Raw genomic sequence first — 20,621 nt, 5'->3', positions numbered from 1 at the left:
CCTTTCTCCAACATAATAAGTTCCAGACTCTGCAGATTCAACCCTTGCTAGCCCAATGACTTGATCATTAATAAGGAGATCAACAGAGTCCCCTTTTGGCAAAATTATATTTTCCATTGTAGCTTGCATCAATTTTGTAACAACAATTACATCATAACTTGTAATTAAAATAATTAACCGTGCAAAGTGTGACTTTATACTTTCCCAAAAACACACAACTTACAAAAAAAATAATATAGATGCAAAAATAAAAATAGTATGGTAGTCATATTGTATGTAATGAAACATTTCTTCCTCAAATGGAAGCTAACAATCAATATCATTCCTTCTACTACAAACATAAGCATATTGCTAGAAGCAACATTACATGGTCAAATAAATCTAGCACATGCTAGATTTCCTCCTAGCACAAACACAAACACATTGCCAATAACAATATTCTAAGGTGAAGGAAATCCACCACATGCTAAATTTTCTTCTAACGTAAATAGAAGCATAATACTCACAAAAACATTTCAAATTAAAAGAAATATTACACATTCTAGAGCTTATTGTAGCACAAACACAATCACATTGCCAAAAATAACATTGCAGTGTAGAAGATATCTAGCATATGCTTGATTTACTTCTAACACAAACAAAAGCACATTGCCAACAACAACATTGTAGGGCAAACAAAAGACAACAGAATCCAACAACTTCTATCACAAACACAATCACATTTCCAATAAGAACGTCGAAAGGTAAAATAAATTTAACGCATGCTAGCTTTACATGTAGCATAAATATAAGCATACTACCAATAACAACATTTCATGCCAGAAGAAATCTAGTTCATGCTATATTTCCTTCTAACACAAACAAAAGCACATTACCAAGGTGAAGGAGATCTAACACGTGTTAGATTTCCTTCTATAATAAACAACCAAATTGAAAACAACAATATTGGATAGCAAAAGAAATCTAGCACAACTTCTAGCCCAAACACAAGCACAACATTTCCAATAACATTGCTAAGGTGGTGGAAATCTAACACTTGCTAGATTTCCTTTTATCATAAACAACCAAATTGACAACAACAATATTGCAAAGCAAAAGAAATCTAGCATAGTTTCTAGCTCAAACACAAGAACATTTCTAATAAAAATATTGCAAGGTGAAAGAAATTTAATGCATATTAGCTTTACATGTGGCACAAATACAATCATACTACCAACAACAACATTGCATCCCAAAAGAAATCTATTGCGTGTTATGTTTATTTTAAAAACAAATCAACAAAGTGTAATGGTGATTCTCTATTATGAAGACCCATATGAAAAGTGGCGTAATGCTAATAAGACTAATGCAGCTACTGCAGGATACCCACTCACCTTTCCCTTTATCCTACAAAAAACTCCCAAGTGTGAAATCCTTTTTTTTCCGAGTGTTTGCTTGGAAGAGGGGAAAGTAATGAATAATTTTTCCTACTATAATAAATTTCCTTGGGGAAAACAGGGTGGAAAACATGAAGCCTCATCTCCTTACCAATAAAGTAAGGCTAACTAGGCCTAATTGATATCCATGCCCGATTGTTAAAATTGGCAACTAGGGCCAAACTCCATGTGGGTCATCTTTTTTTTTTTTTTTTTTTTCTAACTACATGGTGAATCAGTAACTGCCAGTCCTAATCTATGGGAGACACAGGATCAATCCTCGTAGCTACCTCTATAACACCAGGAGTACATCCAACTACCTGCAAGTAGATATACTGAGATCCTATGCTTTTAGCAAGAACAAGACTCTTGTGTCACCAAGGCGGGGGTGGGGAACCTGCTCCTCGAGCCGCCACCACAGCAGGTCAGTGTACTCAATGAGATTTGAATTTCGGTCTCATGGGCTTCGCCCAAGTAGACCTACTGACAAACCACACATCACAGTACCCATGTGGGTCACCTTATTAATGGAAGATGATATTTTTCTTGGATCCCTCCCATCAAGAGGTGTAGGATTGATCTAAAAATCATCCGATTCCGATAAGTATTCATGGAGATATGAATCTATTTGTGTTATGGGACAATTCGTTAAGGTCAGCCAACAACCAAATAAACCCCACTTGTGCTCAACGTTTTAGTATAAATAGAGGTGGCCTTCAAGTCATTTTAACACACTTGGGATATATTCCTCCCCATTTGTCTTTAGGTTTTAGTAGGAGGAGAGATCCTAAGGGATAACGCTACCCTAATCCAGAGGGCAGAAGCCGGAACTGTCGGGAACTACCGAAATTGCTAGGAATAGTTGGAAAAGCTGGAACTATCGGGAATAGCCGGAATTGCCAGAACTACCGGGAATAGTCGGAACTGTCGGGAACAGCCAGGAAGCTGACGTAGAGGGCAGAAGCTGGAACTGCCGGGAAAAGTCGGAACTGGCTGACTGCCAGAACTATTGGGAATAGCTGGAAAAGCTGAAAAAGTCAGAACTGTCGGGAATAGCCGAAATTGCCGAAATTGCAGAACTACCAGAACTGCCGAGAATAGCTGAAATTAGTGGAATTGCCAGGAACTATCAAAACTGCCGAAAAATTTGGAACTGTCGGGAATAGTCGGAACTGCTGGGAATCGTCAGAACTGTTAGGAACAACAGGAACTAGTGATCAAATTTGAAGGGCATGTCTTAATTTTAATTAGAATGGCACACATTGAGGTTGACCTTCTATAATGGAAAGCACAAAAAAATGCAATTCAATTGACAACAATAAATTATTTTCAAATTTCTTTTTTTCTAACACATGGTTAATCAGTAACTGTTTGCTTGGAACTAATGCTGTGAGTTCCAAGACAACATACGATTGGTTGCTGATGTCTTTACAATGTTACAAGCTACAAGATATTCCTCAGTTTATCAAGAACAATAACCCCTTCCAACACAGTTGCAAGTCCAGTATTTATCATACAATTCATACACATTGTAATTGACAAGTGACAAGCCAACTATGTTCATAACATTTATGTTCACCAAATGTTATGTTTTCTGTATTTTTCCTTGAATTACTGTCATATTAAGCAGAGGTTGGTGTAAGAACATCCAAAAAATAATTAGTTTGAGTTTCCACCAATATTATGAGTTCCCACCTTGTGTTAATTAGGTTCTGGCAATAATTTTGATGGGTAAACTAAGTTTCCAAGAAATTTTTTCAGTTTCAAATCTGATGTTTAAGCATGTGGCAAAAAAAGCAAAGCTCTAAAAAATTCTTTGTTTCTGAAAATTTTGTAGACTTTGAACAATGGACTATTAGTCGAACCCCATGATCATAAGGCCATAGAAAATGTATTCCTAGAGCTAAAAACCCATGGAATGAATGTCGTTGTAATGGGTTGAGAAACATTCACCTTTTCTCATGGCCTGAACATTGCAGAAAATATTTGTCTCGGGTAACTGTATGCAGGATGAGGCATCCTCAGTGGTAGACTGTCACTGTAATGGATACTACTATGGGGGAGGAATCGATGGGTGATTCCTTGAAGGACATGTCTCTTTGGCTTTCTGTCGATGGCGAGAAATATTCTGTCAATGGATCTTTGGATAATTCTACTGAAGTTGACAAACTTCTGGCACCAAAGGGCGACCCAAAACTTATTTTGGATAAAATGAAAAGGGCGTCGCTATCTTTTAACATTGAAGAAACTGAACCTAAGCCAAGCCCTCTAACGAATAACCTGATTGTCTCAAACAAGTATCCTACACTGAGAAATAAGAAGAAGATTTTTTTTATAGCTGTGGATTGCTATGATTATAGTGGCAATGTATATCCCCATATGTTGGAATTAATTCAGGAGATAATCAAAGCTGTGAATTTTGATGCAACAACAACAAGATTTTCTAGTCATGTACTATCAACTGCATTAACAGTTGATGAAACTGTGGGGATGTTGAACTCTGGCAATATATTGCCTCTTGAATTTAATGCTTTAATTTGTAGCAGTGGGAGTGAACTTTACTATTCAGCAATTCCTGCTTATCCTGATAACTTGGGAGGACTTTGACTTCTTTCCTTTTATAATTTAGGTTGTTAGGACATTATGAATTAAGACGTATTCTACTTATATATTTCATTAATTTTTTATTCATTGGATATTAAATAGTTGGGACTTAATGACTTAGGCCTAACAAGGGATTAGTTTAAGGTGCTTTGGTTATGATTTTGATTTGGATGGTGTTTCTAATGATGAGAGCTCAATTGAGCTGTAAACTGTATTGGTGAGATAGTGGAATTTAATGTATTCTTATTACTATTTGATTCATTCATGCTATTAAGGCATTAATTTTAATTTTTGTCTTGATGTTTGAATTGCATATTATTAGACGTAAGTGAAAAATATAGATATCAAAGCAGAATGAGTAACTTATAGATCTATTTGTATTCAGTCTTACTCCTTCACATAGCATAAACAACATGACCCAGATGTATATATTGAAGCATAATGTGAAGTTCTCTGAAATCCAGTATGCTATGAACTTATGAAGTCTCTCGAATGCGCTTTTCTCCAAGCATAAATCGTGCTTAAACCTTTCTTGATAGGCGTCTGCTGAATGATGAATCTATGATCCTCTCCAATCGTCGTCAAGCCTTGCTTTACGGGTAGCCTGTAGGCACAACCACTAACTTGCATCATATGCACAAGTTACAATTAGAAAAAGCAATTCAAAAGGAAATTGTTGCTTTTGAAATGGGAGCAACTCCGAATTTGGAAACTATTGTTTCTAAAATGGGATTTAACATTAGTTGAGAAAGGAAATTCACAAGTTCAACCATTGTAATTTGTGATAGACCCACATTGCACTGACAATTTGGAATTTGGAATTCCCAAAATCTAGATTTTAGAAAAAAATGAAATTAAAAAAATAAATTGGAGAGGTTGACAACTTAACAACCCTTCTTAAAAAAAATTATAATATTATTCTATTTTTTTTTAAATGGAAAAATTCAAATTTTAAAATTTTTTTGAATAATAAAAATTTCTTCCTACTTCTATGTTGTTCCAGAGGCCCTTTGAAGGGCTCTGACATGTTCAAATTTGATCACTGGTGGGAACTGCCGAAATAGCCAGGAAGCTGACACAGAGGGTAGAAGCTAGAACTGTCAGAACTGTTGGGAAAAGTTGGAACTGCTGGAATTGCTGAAACTGCTGGGAATAGCCAGTATGGTTGGAACTGCTGGGAATAGCCTAAATTGCCGCAACTGCCAGGAACTGCCGGAACATGTGGGAAAGTTAATGTAGAGGGCAGAAGTTGGGATTTTTGGAACTACCGGGAACAACTAAAATTGTCAGAACTATCAGGAACAACTAGAATTGTCAGAACTACTGGAACTATCGAGAACTGCCGAAACTTCTAGGAGCACATATTTTTCTTGGATCCCTCTCATCGAGAGGTGTAGGATTGATCTAAAGATCATCTGATTCTGATAAGCATTCATGGAGATATGAATATATTTGTGTTATGGGACAATTTGTCAATGTCAGCCAGCAACAAAATAAACCCCACTTGTGCTCAACGTTTTAGTATAAATAGAGGTGGCCTTCAAGTCACTTTAACACACTTGGGATCTCCTCCTTTCTACTTGTCTTTGGGTTTTAGTAGGAGGAGAGATCCTAAGGGATAATGCTACCCTAATCCATAGGGCAAATGCTGTAACTACTGGGAACTGCTGGAACTTCCGGGAATAGACGAAAAATCTGTAACTGTTCGGAATAGCTGGAATTGCCGAAATTGTCGAAACTGCCGAGAATAGTCAGAACTGCCACAGCTGGAATTACCGGAACAACCAGGAAGTTGACGCAGATGACAGAAGCCGAAACTGCCAAAACTGCCGGGAAAAGCCGGAATTGCCAGAATTGTTGGGAAAAGCCGAAAAAGCCAGAAAGGTCGGAACTGCCAAAACTGCTGGAAATAGCCAGAATTGTCGGAATTTCTGGAACTCCCAGAACTACCGAAATTGTCAGGAATTTCTAGAACTTCTGGGAATAGCTAGAAAAGTCAGAACTGTCGAAACTGGTAGGAATAGCTGGAACTACCGGAACTGCCGTGAATAGTCAGAACTGTCGTGAACAACTAGAATTGGTAAAACAACCGGGAATAGCTAGAATTGTTGGAATTGTCGGAATTTTCGAGAATAGTTGGAACTGTTGAGAACAGCCAGAATAGCTAGAATTGCTAGGAATAGTCGGAATTGTCGGAATTGCCGGAATAGCCGAAACAGCCGAGAATAGCTAGAATTGCCAGAACTGTCGAGCATAGTCGAAACTGTCGCTCGAGCAGCTTGAACTACTGGAACAGCCAGGAAGCTAACGCAGAGGACAAAAGATGGAATTACTGGAACTGTTGGGAAAAGTCGGAAAAGCCAGAAAGGTAGGAACTGCCAGAACTGCTAGAAATAGCCAAAATTCTTCGAACTGCTAGAATTGCCAGAACTACTGAAATTGTCGAGAATTTCCAGAACTGTCGGGAATAGCCAGAAAAGTCGGAACTGTCGAAATTGACGGGAATATCTGGAACTACCGAAACTACCGTGAATAGTCAGAACTGTTGGGAACAGCCAGAACTGTTGAAACAACGAGGAAGCTGACACAGAGAGTAGAAGTCGGAACTACCGGGAAAAGCTAGAAATGTCAGAACTGCCGGGAATAGCCGGAATTGTCGAAACTGCCGGGAATAGCCGAAATTGACGAAACTGTCAGAACTGCTAGGAACTATCGGGAACAACTGAAATTGCTGGAACTACTGGGACTGCTGGGAACAGTCGAAATTGCTAGAACTACCAAGAACAGCTAGAACTACCGGAACTACTGGGAACTGTTGGAACTGTCAGGAACTACCGGAACAGCCAGAGCATCTATCTTCAAGAGAGAGCAGCATGCGAGGGACAACTAACTAACATTGGGATAGTTATATGGTACTTAGCAGCAAATACAACAAGCATACAATGTTACAACTCACATGCAAGGGACAGCTAGCATGCAACAACAAACATGCTAAGGACAACAAGCAAGCTAGAGACAACAGGCAAGCAAGATGCAGCCAAAACATAGGTTAGTATGGCAACATGGTGTAGCAATGGGACATAATGTAGTACAGTGATGGGTACAGTCATGATTAATGAAGCATGATGAGATGCAGCATAATGATGATGGGTGCATCATGGTGCAGCATGGTGAGGTGCATCATGATGATGAAATGCAGCACAATGATAGGTGAAGGAGTCACCTTGGAGAATCAATTGAAGCAACATGTCTTCAACTGATCTCATGTATCATCTTCTTAGAGATGATCTATGCAGTTATCTAGATAAGTCAAAATGTTGACTTTTGTTGTAAACCTACTATCTCTCTCTCTCTGCTGAACTATTGAAGAACATATAAGAAGAATTGATCAAGGGTTTCCCCACATTGGGGTTTGTCACTGGCTAGCACCACATCTTGTGTCCTCTTGCCTTGGCTTGTCTTCTACGATTTATGTTTATGTTCTATCTGCAGTTTACTTTAATGTTGATGTGATTGCCAATCTGGAAAAGATATTGAGCTAACTATGAAAATTGAAATAAATTGCTCTAAGCATAGAACATACCTAAATTAACATCGATGAACTATATTGGTGGTAAAATTTGTTGCTTGCACTATGATTGGTAATGTACCTTGAAGACACATGTGCTATCATATTCATAATGTTAACAGTTACACATCCATGACATCTCTGGTTCTTCCAACTTCTATGACATAATCATTGTAGTTAAAGCCTTCAAGATTTCTAGATCCAATGTTCTTAGAAGAATGTGGCAGGCTCAAAAGTTAGTGTCCAAGTAGTTACTCACCTTTATCACAAGTTGAATAACTAGTTTTCCTATTCTAGATTACTCTCAAGATCTCCCTACATTCCACAAATAAAAGAAGGTATTGTAAAGACAATCTCACTCTATTTCTAAAGGAAAACAATCTCTGTTTATTGACAAAATATATTTTTTGTTATTTTTGGAACAGTTGCCTTGAGAACATTGCCAGAGAAATCATAATACATGAAGAGTTTATATACTCTCAAAATATTCCATGATCACATAATCACAATTGAGCCTTAGCAACTATACAGTTATGAGGCAACCTAACCCATATTCATGTAATCAATTTTCCTTTAGATGATTATGTAATAAACAACTATACAGACAAATATGTATTCTATTGACAAGATTCTATAAACCCCTATGAAGGTCTTACAAGGAAAGGAACATTTTTACTAGGAAGATCCACCTGAAGAAATCAATTCCTGCTGGCTCAACCAACTGAGGTCATTGTGCAATCGGTAGGTACAAAGAAATAATCCCACACAGCAATGTCCAGGCTTTGCTAGCATCTTATTAAAAAAAGTTTCATTTCTCCGCATGTAGGTTGACCATACCAATGTAAAGTTTCATTGTTTAAAAGTTTAGGGCTTCCTTGGTAAAACCATGCATGTCATATTCAGTGACTATGGTATACTCTGAGGTAGATTTAGTAATAAATTTTGTTCATCAATAGAGTTTTGGAATTTTCTGGCTAAGTTAAGGCACCAACACCACAACTGTTATGAATAACCTAGTCAAGTCTCAAGAGAGAGCCTCTTTTGTCTCATTTCTATATCAATCCATGAAATGGTTGAGAGCCTAACGACCTTCTCTTTTAATCACTCAAGATAGACCAAATTAGCAAGCTGTATTCCTACCTAACCAAAAATTTTCCATATTTTTGTTTCCTCATAAAAAGATATCAGTCTAGGGAATATCCTGATGCAAAATGTACATCTCAACAGACTATTTTAACACCTTGTTTTAGGAGATTAACCCATTAGCATTTGTTCTGTGGTGACTTTCCAAACCCAATAGCTCCTCCATAAGATTACTCTCATATTGAATCTAAAACCATTTAACTATGATTAATTGATAGCACATACAATTTGCAAGGAAGGGTCACAGTTTCAGGTTTGGACCATTTAGTAAGGTTTATAGCTTAAATGGCAATTTCATTCTTTGAGTTAAACTATCTTTGACATATATGATATAATTGACCTAGTCTATTTTTATGTCACTACTACAACAATCCATGAAATGTGCATGCAAGGTCTAAAATCAATGCTTAACTTGGCTTCCATAGTAATGTTCCACATTTGAATGGACTTCCCAAAACATTGCATTGTGTTTATATAATGCTTCATGCATCTCTAGTGAAAACTAAAGGCTAAATGCCAAATGTGTTTGTCAGATGTTGCTTATGAATGCATAGGTAAGATTGGTGTATTTCATATATTCTCAAGAGAGAGCCTCCTTTGTCTCATCTCTATATCAATCCATGAAATGGTAGAGAGCCTAACAACCTTCTCTTTTAATCAGTCAAGCTAGACCAAATTGACAAGCTATATTCCTACCTAACCCAAAATTTTCCATGTTTTTTCTTCCTCATAAAAAGATATCAGTCTAGGGGATATCCTGATGCAAAATGTACAACTCAGGAGACTATTTTAACACCTTTTTTTAGGAGATTAACCCACTAGCCTTTGTTTGGTGGTGACTTTCCAAACCCAGTAGCTCCTCCATAAGATTACTCTTATATTGAATCTAGAACCATTTAACTATGATTACTTGGTAGCACATATAATTTGCAAGGAAGGGTCACAGTTTCAGGTTTGGACCATTTAGTAAGGTTTATAGCTCAAATGGCAGTTTCATTCTTTGAGTTAAACTATCTTTGACATATATGATATAACTGACCTAGTCTATTTTTATGTCACTACTACAACAGTCCATGAAATGTGCCTGCAAGATCTAAAATCAATGCTTAACTTGGCTTCCATAGTAATGTTCCACATTTGAATGGACTTCCCAAAACATTTCATTGTGTTTATATAATGCTTCATGCATCTCTAGTAAAAACTAAAGGCTAGATATGGAAAAACTCACTTTAAACTTTACAAAATACATTAATGTAGTTTCTATTCGAACTATCTATCTATCTAGTTATATATGTATGTTTCTTTATGAGAAGCAAGAAAACCTTTTGGCTAGGAGGTAGAGGGGAGACAAGAGAATGTCTATGATAACTTACAGTCTAGAAAATAGATAGCACATGTTGTTAATGATGTCAAGAAGAGTCTACCTCTTTTGCATTTGGTAGTCTCAATAAACGAACCATGTCATCTCTCAAAGACCTCCAACAAAAAAATGAGAATGGCAAGGAAGTAATTCCACTACCTGGGTTTGGTATTTTGTTTCTTCCACCTTGCAGCAATTCAAATGATCAGCATCATTGTTTCATGGATTGTCAATAGGGAGCAGATCAAAGAGGAAGAGGAATTCTTTAACTATTCATGCAACTACTACATGGGCACCTAGAATTAGCTATGATAGGAATTCATAGACTGTACCCTTAGAAGCTTGGGTGAAGATGGCTCAACTTAGTTGTCAGAAGAACAATTATTTTCTTGGCCAATGAGGTAAATTGGATTCACTTTTATGATAGCATGAATACTAGTATTATTTCAGTGATTTCTAAGGCATTTCCATTCACATCTTATGATAAATAAATGTCTTTTAACTATTTGAATCACGGTAAAATCACTACCTTGATTGCTTTAAAGGAAACTCACTACTCAAATGGATTTGGTTAGCCCTCCCTAAATATCATTGTGGGAAGATTTTCTTGGCATGAAATAGGGTTAATTAATAATTCTTACATCTAGCCTTAATCATCACAGAACATTCCAAATTGCTATTGGCATAGCATATCCAATCATCGAAGTCCAAGCCATCACTTCTCCAAACTTGTACTGAATTGAACAGAATAGTAGTGCCATGCTAAAAACTAAATTATAACTGAAAACTACCACGAACATATTAGACGGGTCCTATTTTCTTTATTTCTATATACGATGTTCATATAATATAGATAAATATCGAAATAAATAGATTGCTAATTGCTTCCAAAGACAACAAAATAATTCAGAGACCGCAATTCACCAGCCTAATTAGTTTAGAGATCCAACTTCATGGTTTTACCAAGTTACAGACTGTCATTCTGGGAATATAAATGATAAATTATAATTAACCAAATGTTGGCACACATCTGACCATACTACATCAATCCCTTTTTCTGTTCCTCCATAAATAATGCTGATATACTAGAGATAAAAATGAATATAAATAGGGTATTTATTACTTCGAAAGGCGGTGAAAAAACTTTTTAATGGTTTATTGATTCCAATGGAAATGGATACAATAAATCTGTATATGGATATTCAACTCTTTTCAAAGCAAAATAGTCTCTGAGCATGACCTGTACAAATATGAAATAGCCATCAATTCTCCAAACTAGTACTGAATTTCACAAGGATTATAACAATATAAACTCTGTTCAAGGAACACTGAGCAGCATTGTTCGTAAAATGCCATTTCTCACCTCAGCACAAGCACAAAACCGAATCATCTCTGTGTTGTACACTTGTGCTGAAGAAGCCACAAATTCACATAAAGATTCACCCTAAATAGATGTGCTAATACCTTTCCGTTCATCCAATGAAGGTCGGTTGGCCCTCAAAGTTGTTTTGAGATTGCATGAAGAGAAGGCTGGTACTTTTCCACTGAATTTAGGATCATTCAACCTAATTGGAAAGGAGAAAAATTAAAGAGGTATAGGAATGAGTTTGGCTATTGTGTTTTGTTGTTTAGAACGATCAGGTGAGATGTGTTCTCCAAAACATAATTAGAAGAAGGCCTAGCATTTAAACTTGTATTCTTGTAACTCTATTTTTTCTTCATATGATTAGATAATAAGCAACTATACAAAGTCAAACAACCTCTACATTCCAATAAGAAGAATCTATATCCCCATCTCCAAGTCTTGCAAGGAAAGGACATACATTGAGAAGAGTTTATATACTCTCAAAACCTTTCAAGATCACATAATCACAATTGAAACTCAGCAACTTTACAATTACGAGTCAGACTAACCCATATTCCTGTACTCTGTTTTCCTACATGACAAAGTGATAAACAGAGGAAATGAAGATTTTTTGAATGTTTCCACCATTGATACAACCTATATGTAGTTCTAGGCAGAGATCAACCATATGAAAAGGATGATGAAGGTCATGCTTTCCTTTGTGATAATTTAAATCCTGAATACACTTTTGAGGTCAAAGAAATACAGTTCAATAAACTAATCCTATTTTCACAGACACTGAAAGTAAGGGAGCTGTAGACTTTCATGATAATACACTTGGCATCTCAACATTTCATTATGAGTTTGAGTTGGAGTAATGTAACCCCTTTGTTGCAATTTGATGTTGATCATGATCATGTAAGAAATAAAGGGAAGTAATCATGGTTTCCTAGAGTTTGAGGTCAATATACCTTTTCAAAGCCAGCAAAGCAAAAATGTGACCATTATGATTATATGAGTGAAGAAACAATTAATTTTATAGTTCAATCCTAAAAGATCCTATATCATGGAATCCGACATTCTTGCTATTTTTTATGCCTACGATCTGAATTTATTCCTCAAGCCAAATGGGATAGGGAAGTCTCATCCTTTTACTGTGAATACTCATCTGAAGGACAAAGTTATTGACATATGTGATGGATATTCCTTGGTAGACAAACAAAGGGTATGTTATAAACACACAATTATTGAAGCTTAAGTCATACAAATCCATTTCCACCTATAGATAGCTCTATTGTTGACAATAACAAAGTTGGACAGCCCTAGAAGATTGATTAAACCTGTAATGAAACCCTCGATGACATATACAACTATAGTGCTGAGAATGAAAATGATGTCAAGAAAATCATTGATGAAGAATACAGGCTTGACCAAATAAAAAATTTCTCTCTGGACCACATCAAATTCAAATATGTTCTCTTCTCCATGAACATGTGGACAATCATTCATGCACTAGATTTTTAAAAGGAAATGTGGACAAAAAACCTCTAACAAATCCACATGAAGTCAATGTTGAGGGATAATTTTGGGGCCTGGAAAAGGTGCACTCATAGGGATTAAATCACAGTGAAGAGAGGCTCCTTCACTATCCGAAAAGAAGGTTCTTCATCACAGCAAGGAGGCTTCCATACACTATCAAAGGAAGCTCCAAAAGAGCCCTAGTTGCAGTCTTCTATTCACAGCTAAGATGCAATCAAAGGGAGCCTAAATGAACCCCTAATCCACAATAAGAAAGAGACTCAACACACAGTCCTAAAGGATGTGTTTTAGGTGTTGTTCAGGTAATGAGGCCTAGGTGTTTTGAGTTAAACTATCGTTGACATGTATGATATAACTGACCTAGTCTATTTTTATGTCACTACTACAACAATCCATGAAATGTGAATGCAAGATCTAAAATCAATGCTTAACTTGGCTTCCATAGCAATGTTCCACATTTGAATGGACTTCCCAAAACATTGCATTGCGTTTATATAATGCTTCATGCATCTCTAGTAAAAACTAAAGGCTAGATATGGGAAAACTCGCTTTAAACTTTACAAAATACATTAAGGTAGTTTCTGTTCGAAATATCTATCTATCTAGTTATATGTGTATGTCTCTTTATGAGAAGCAAGAAAACCTTTTGGCTAGGAGGTAGAGGGGAGACAGGAGAATGTCTATGATAACTTATAGTCTAGAAAATAGATAGCACATGTTGTTAATGATCTCAAGAAGAGTATACCTCTTCTGCATTCAATAGTCTCAATAAAGGAACCATGTCATCTCTCAAAGGCCTCCAAGAAAAAAATGAGAATGGCAAGGAAGTAATTCCACTACCTAGTTTTGGTATTTTGTTTCTTCCACCTTGCAGCAATTAAATGATCAACATTGTTGTTTCATGGATTGTCAATAGGGAGCAGATCAAAGAGGAAGAGGAATTCTTTAAGTATTCATGCAACTACTGCATGGGCACCTAGAATTAGCTATGATAGGATTCCATAGACTGTGCCCTTACAAGCTTGGGTGAAGATGGCTCAACTTAGTTGTCAGAAGAACAATTATTTTCTCGGCCAATGAGGTAAACTGGATTCACCTTTTTTTTTAACAAGGTCGGGTACTATTATATTATAAAACAACAGTTGAGGGACAAGGTCCCAATACATATAGAGAGGGGAAGATCGGTGAGGGAGGCGCAAAAGCGGAGTGCATTCCCATCCTCCAAATCATAGGTCTTGCTTCTTAGAAATTGAAATACATAGTAACTATATTGATGGACAAACTGTCCTAACAATAAACAAAATTTACAGAGCATATAAAAATTGACAAATAGGTCACCAAAACTAATTGACCGAATCCTCTGGGGGCTTATCCTTCTTGTTACTGAGCTTGGTCGAGGCTTCGCCTTGCTCACTTTGATTCAGAGTCTTTATGAAGCTCACAACCTCTTCAAGATGTTGAGATTTCTCCTTGAGCCCTTTGATCTCAGCTTTCTGCGTCTCAAACTTTTTCTTCTTGGATTTGTTTTCATTTCCCATTTCAGCCCTAAGCTCGTTAAGAGTTTTGATGAAATGCCAAATCATGAAGCAGTTTTCCCGACAGAGTGCATAGCTATTATTATTCTCAATCTGTTCCAAGGGATTGCCAGACATATTGGTGGTAGAGGAGACTCTCTCCTTATCCTTATTTATATTTTGGTGTTGAATACTTCTATACGTGATTGGGTGGGAGGCAACACTTCTCACGGTTGTGGGGAAAACTTCTCTCTGTTTCAAGAGCCTATAACTGCTCGAGAGATTCTTGGAGTTCAGGCCATCACTAGAGATACGCTGAAGCTGTTGCCTGTGGGTGTAGAAGCTTACGAGAGAAGGGATGAAACCACATAGAGGAGCCAACCAATAGGAGTGAGCATTGTGTCTTCTGGAGCCCATAGATCCGATGAGAGTAGAGGAAGAGGAGTGATGGGGAAGCTGAGAGAAATTTTGGGGGTGGGTAGAGGAACTGAGCACAGGTAAATGAAGCACAACTGGAGAGACTTGAGACACCTTGTACACAATTCTAATCGAAACCACAAGAGAAAATGATAGGTTAGTCAAAAATTTACAGAACCATAAGAACAATAGAACCAAATTACCTCTGCCCACGCATAGTGAAGAGAGGGGGCTGTTGTTAGTCCCCAGAGACCACCTTAGGCAAGCACTGCGACCTAGAAATTTTCTACTACTAGTACCAAGATAAGTCGTCTAGTGTGGAAGCCTTGGCTTGAGCTGATTCTTATAATCCTTGATGTGAAGCTCCTCGTGAACCATCCTGGCTATGATATCATGACAATTCATGACAAGATGAGAACCCCTAGACTTGAAGAGACATTTACCAACTGTTGTCTTGTCTTGAGGGCATGAATTATTCAGCAGTAAGATACAATGCCTACAGTTTGGAACACAGAAGATATTCCTCTCAACTCCAGGCGGATTTTCTGTGTTTTTCGTGTCAGACATATGAGGGAGGATCACCTTTTGAATTGCATTGTACTGGTATACCCTTTTTTAAAAAAGGATGTTGTAATTTCCCAGGTCTTGTATGATGGGCCAGATCACCCTTGAGGGCTAATTATGGTATTGGCTTGTCATAGACATCATGTTTTTCTCCGGTTGTCCCTACCCCTTTGTCCACCGCCTTGTTGGCGAAGGCATCTACAACTTGATTATGAGCTCTTAACACATGTTTGCAGACAACTTTTCCAAGGAGATTAACATTATCATTAATTCTTTGATTAATTTCATTCAGGGCTTGATTTTTGAAATCTCTTCCAGCTTCCATTGCAGTGATTATAATAGTAGAATCTCCAATAATGATTGGATCCTTCGCCTAAAGCTTTGTGAGGTTGCTAGTGCCCATAAGCAAACCATAAGCCTCAGCCCTGTTATTTGATAGAGTCCCCATCCCCCATTCAAACGTGGAAACTGTTTCATCTTGTTGATCCAGGATAAGCCCACCTACCCCAGCTCTTCCACAGTTGTTCTTTGTGGCTCCATCAAAGAAGAGGATGTAGCTTCTTTGATTTTTGATCCATCCCTCTATTTCGCTATCATTTCCGCCAAGCTTCCAATTTTTATGGTTGTTTCTAACCGTCTTTGATATATGATTCCTAACTGGGCCATCCATGGGAATTTTGTTGTACCAATCCTTTTCTACTTATATCCAGCTGGTTTGATCCATGGGTGGCACACCTTTAGAGCTGATCATTTCCGCAATTTGGGCCCAAGTTTTGGCTAAAATAGAATCTGAGCTAAGTTTTTGCCCTTGAAGATGCACTTGTTTCTTGCCAACCAGATGTGCCAGCAAAGAGTGGAGGGGAGACACTTCCAGACACTCATGATGGTAGCCTTATTTTTCTTGGCATAAGGGTAGCTATGAGTCTAGTTCTTATGTAAAGGAGACAGCTGCTCAATTGAGTCAATATTCAAATCAAGGGGGCTGATAATTTGCTTCCAACACTGTCTAGCTATAGCACAGTTCAAAAAGAGGTGTTGGGTGCTCTCTTCTTCTTCTTGGCAAAGAACACACATAGAAGGCCCATGGATGCCTTTTTTCCTCAAATTCTCAGCTATAAGAATCCTCCCTGTCAGCAGGGTCCAAATGAAAAAGTTGATTTTAAGAAGGCAAGCATTCCTCCACACAGCTAGCCAAAGGCTCCAATTATCGTAGTTGCTATGGTCTCAGAGGATGTTGTATCCAGATTTGACAGTGTAAATTCCTCCACTAGGATCCCAAATATAACTGTCTCTACTCTTTTTATTTATCGGAGCTAAGCCACAGAGCAGAGCCTTCAACTCTTCCCACTCATCAGAAAGACGATTTGGTAGAGGGGGCTTTTTCCAAGCAATCCATCTATTTTCATCCCACTCCAAGATGGAGAATAAGGAAGATATACCCTTCTCCTCCAGCCAGACTTGGAGATCTCTCAAATTGTGGTTTCCTTTTAAAGGAGCTATCCCCATAATTCTGTCATTCCAAATGGAAGTGTTTTCTCCGTTTCCAAGATTTCTTGAGAATTGATCTTTAATGTGAGGAATGGTTTTCTTAATAAGCCTCCGGATTTGGGTACAAGGACGCTCCGGAATCAGCTCATTTATCAGTGAGGACCTCTGCCCGTTGAGATATTTCCTGGCTAAGGAATCTCCCCACCACTGATCCTACTCGTTTAGCATGCACCAGAATAGCTTGATACCAATAGCCTTGTTTGTTAAGTTTGGGAGGCGGATGGAGATGCCTCCAAATTCAAAGGGAAGAGTCACTTGATCCCACAGAACCAAACTAAACTTTTTGGAGTCCTGCCTCCCACCCCACCAAAGGAAGCCTCTGATTATAAGCTCCATTTTCTTGTGAATGCTAGTTGGAGCCAAAGTTAAAGCAAACTGATAAATTTGCAAAGCCGAAAGGAGAGCTTTGATTAAGATGGTTCTACAAGCCAAGTTTAACTACATCATTCCCCAGCTTTGGATTTTCCCTCTCACTTTCTCGATTTCTTTATTCCAGGTCTCTGTCTTAATCCCCTCTTCGGCCAATGGTAACCACAAATATATGAAATGACTCCATTTATGCTGAACTAGAATTTCCAAGATTTGGCAGATCCTTTGCATGATATTGTTTGGCACATTCCAGGTGTATATTCTTCATTTTTTATTGTTCAAAAGACCTCCAGAGGTAGCTAAGAAGTCATCTAACATATTTTTGAACCTTCTAGCTATAATAATAGAGGCACCCCAAATCAAGAGAGTATCATCAGCGAAGAGAGAGTGGTTAATTTCTTTAACCCCTCGAGCAATTCTGATACCAATGATTTGCTTTTTGATTCTCTGGTTCTCCAGCTATATACTAAGCGTTTCTACCATAATGATTTAAAGAAAAGGGGAGAGTGAGCATCCCTGTCTCAAACCTCTAGTGCCACAAAAATATCTGCTGGCCCTTCCATTAATTAAAGTTGCAATCCATGGATTGAATATGAACGCTTCAATGATGCTAATAAACTTTGGGGAGATACCAAACTTTTAAAGAGCTGCGACAAGAAAGCGATGGCAAACACAATCAAAAGCATAAGCCATATCCAACTTTATGGCCATATCTCTTTCATTGTTTTAGATGTTACTATGAATGGCTTCTTGTATGAGGATCACATTGTCAGTTATTTGCCTTTTTGGGACGAAGCTCCCTTCGTTTTCCGAAATGATACAAGGCAGGATTTTTTTTAATCGGTTTGCCAAAATCTTAGTGATGATTTTATATGAGGAGTTTCATAGAGAAATTGGCCTGAATCTATCAAAGGAGATAGGATTAGGCTCTTTGGGAATGAAGGCCAAGTGGGAAGTTTTGTTGTTTTCCCCCACTTTGTGTTTCTTGAAGACATTCTTAATCATACAAACCAAATCTTTTTTTATTCTCTCCCAATGGCTCTTGTAGAAAGCAATGGTGAATCCATCGGGGCCTGGAGCTTTTTCTGGGTGCATACTCCAAATAGCCTCCCTTATTTCCTCCACTGTTACCTCCTTCTCAAGCTCACTATTTTGCTATTCACTAACTTTGCTGCTAATTTGCTGAAGAAAATCAGCACTGTCCACTTGCTGCTCCCCAGCTATGAGGAGGTTTTTGAAATAGTTATACGCTACCTCTTTTATTTCTTCTCTTCCCTTTATTTCTTGTCCTTCCATTTGGATTTTGTTAATTTGATTGCCCACTCGTCAAATCTTGAGGTTGTTGTGGAAAAAAGTAATGTTCTTGTCCCCTTCTTGGATCCAAAGACATCTGGACTTTTGCTTGAGTTCCTCCTCTTCATGTCTATTTTGCTTGTAGAGGGCCAAAAACATTTCTGTTTCATGGGCTTTGTCTTGTTCAGTAGCTTGCTGACTTTCTTTTTCTTTGTTCCACTTTTCCAGCTTCTCTTGCAACTCTGTTTTTTTGTTCTTGTCCCTAAGAGCTTCTTCTCTGGCCCATATTTTTATTTTTTCTCTCACATTTTTAAGCTTGTTTTCCCAAACATACTGTGGGGAGCCCAACGCCTCTGCGTCCTACCTTTCTTTTATTATGTTCCTAAAGCTTTCCTTGCTGTCCCAAATTTTGCTATATTTGAATGGAATCGTGCCCTGATTTTCCACTTGTCCAGGATAAGCACAACTGTCTTATGATCGGATGCCGAAGCATGCACGATTTTGCTCTTGATGGACGAAAAACTTGCTACTATATCCTCCTGAATCAAAATTCTGTCAAGCCTTTCCTTTATGCTGTGAACACCCATTCTTTTGTTGCACCATGTGAATTTCCCATTGCTAGGAGGGATATCAAGAAACTTATGCTCAACAATAATATCCTCCAAGGCTGCTCTTGATAGATCACCAAAGTATCTACCTCCCAACTTTTCCTCTATATTCCATATCAGATTTAGATCACCTCCCATGACTAAATTATCTATCTGAACATCTTGTACCTCGTCTTTTAGTGACTCCTAGCATAAAGCTTTGTCTCTATAGTGATTTGGTGAGTAGATGTTTATAACAGTATATTTGATGTTTGTGTTCTTCTTTGTTAAATCTGTCTTGACCCAACTGCTGTTGCGCTTTTGGCTCATAATTTTCTAGTTCCATTTATTACACAACATTCCAATGCCTCCTGAGGCGCCGTTGGAGTCTATGGCTATTCCTTCATAATTTTTTTGTGTTGCTATCAAATTTTGAAACTCTTGGTTGCTGTTTTTGGTCTCTTGGATCATTAATATATCCAGTTGTCCTTTCTTTATTAGATCTCTTGTTGCATTGAGTTTTAAAGCAGAACCCAACCCCCTGCTGTTCCACAAGACCAAGATCATTATTTACTTGGTTTGTGGTGGTTCCCAACCTTGTCCTTTCGCTACGTTTTCTCCCCGCTTCCTTTCTGTTAGCCGAGGAAGGTGTCCATTGGTTGTTGGGTGCTAATAGCCATATCCTTTGCTGCGACCTCATCTCTAAGTTCCTTGTTAGATTTCCTCCCAAATATTTTTGGCTGTTCTAGAGCATTGTTTTTTTCTTTGACTTTATTTATAGTGAGGATTCTATCAATGGAAAGGGGGGCGAGGCAAGAAACTGAGGGGTGGGGATGAGATACTGACCATAGCATTGGGTTGGGGAGGGGAACGAGGGGATGGGGGATCTTCATCTAGGAGTTTGAAGGGATTAGATGACGGTTCAACTAAAGGAGATGATTTTATGGGGGGGTTAGAGGAAGTAGCAGTATTTCCATGAGCTTGATTGAGGTTCTGAGTAGCTTGTTTATTACTAGTTTTCTTCCTTTTCACTTGTTCCCAATTGCTTTCTTGGGCTTTTGCATTCTCAACCGTCTCTACATCCTTTATTTTGCCAAACCTATCTGCAAAGTGACCATACTCATGACATAACTTGTATTTGAAGGGAATCTACTCATAGTCCAGCTGTTGGATGTGCGTCCATTGATCCACCTTGAGTTTTATTACCTCCAGAAACACTTTTCCCAAATCTACTTCCACGTAGATCCTAGCACAAGCATGCATGTTTTCCTTTTCTTCGCATCTATCAATATACTTGCCAACCGCGTTCCCTATAGCTTTGACTAACTCATCGCCCCAACAGTGGAGAGGAAGAT

At 37.9% G+C, this 20,621-nt stretch overlaps 1 protein-coding gene across 1 annotated transcript; it reads left to right on the top strand.

The window, feature by feature from the left end:
• Positions 1 to 3,470: 3,470 nt before the first annotated feature.
• Positions 3,471 to 4,022, top strand: LOC149148690 (putative sucrose-phosphate synthase 2). Its single transcript, XM_089442252.1, has one exon. The coding sequence runs from the start codon at positions 3,471 to 3,473 to the stop codon at positions 4,020 to 4,022; it is 552 nt and encodes a 183-aa protein (XP_089298378.1).
• Positions 4,023 to 20,621: the final 16,599 nt, after the last annotated feature.

The sequence above is a fragment of the Pinus tabuliformis genome, chromosome 9, assembly GCF_031772625.1.
Source record: "Pinus tabuliformis cultivar Carrire ecotype Pingquan chromosome 9, CPIR1, whole genome shotgun sequence".
In the NCBI taxonomy this organism is placed as follows: Eukaryota; Viridiplantae; Streptophyta; class Pinopsida; order Pinales; family Pinaceae; genus Pinus; species Pinus tabuliformis.
Note: the sequence above shows the minus strand (reverse complement) of the source record. Positions and strands in the feature narration are given on the sequence as shown.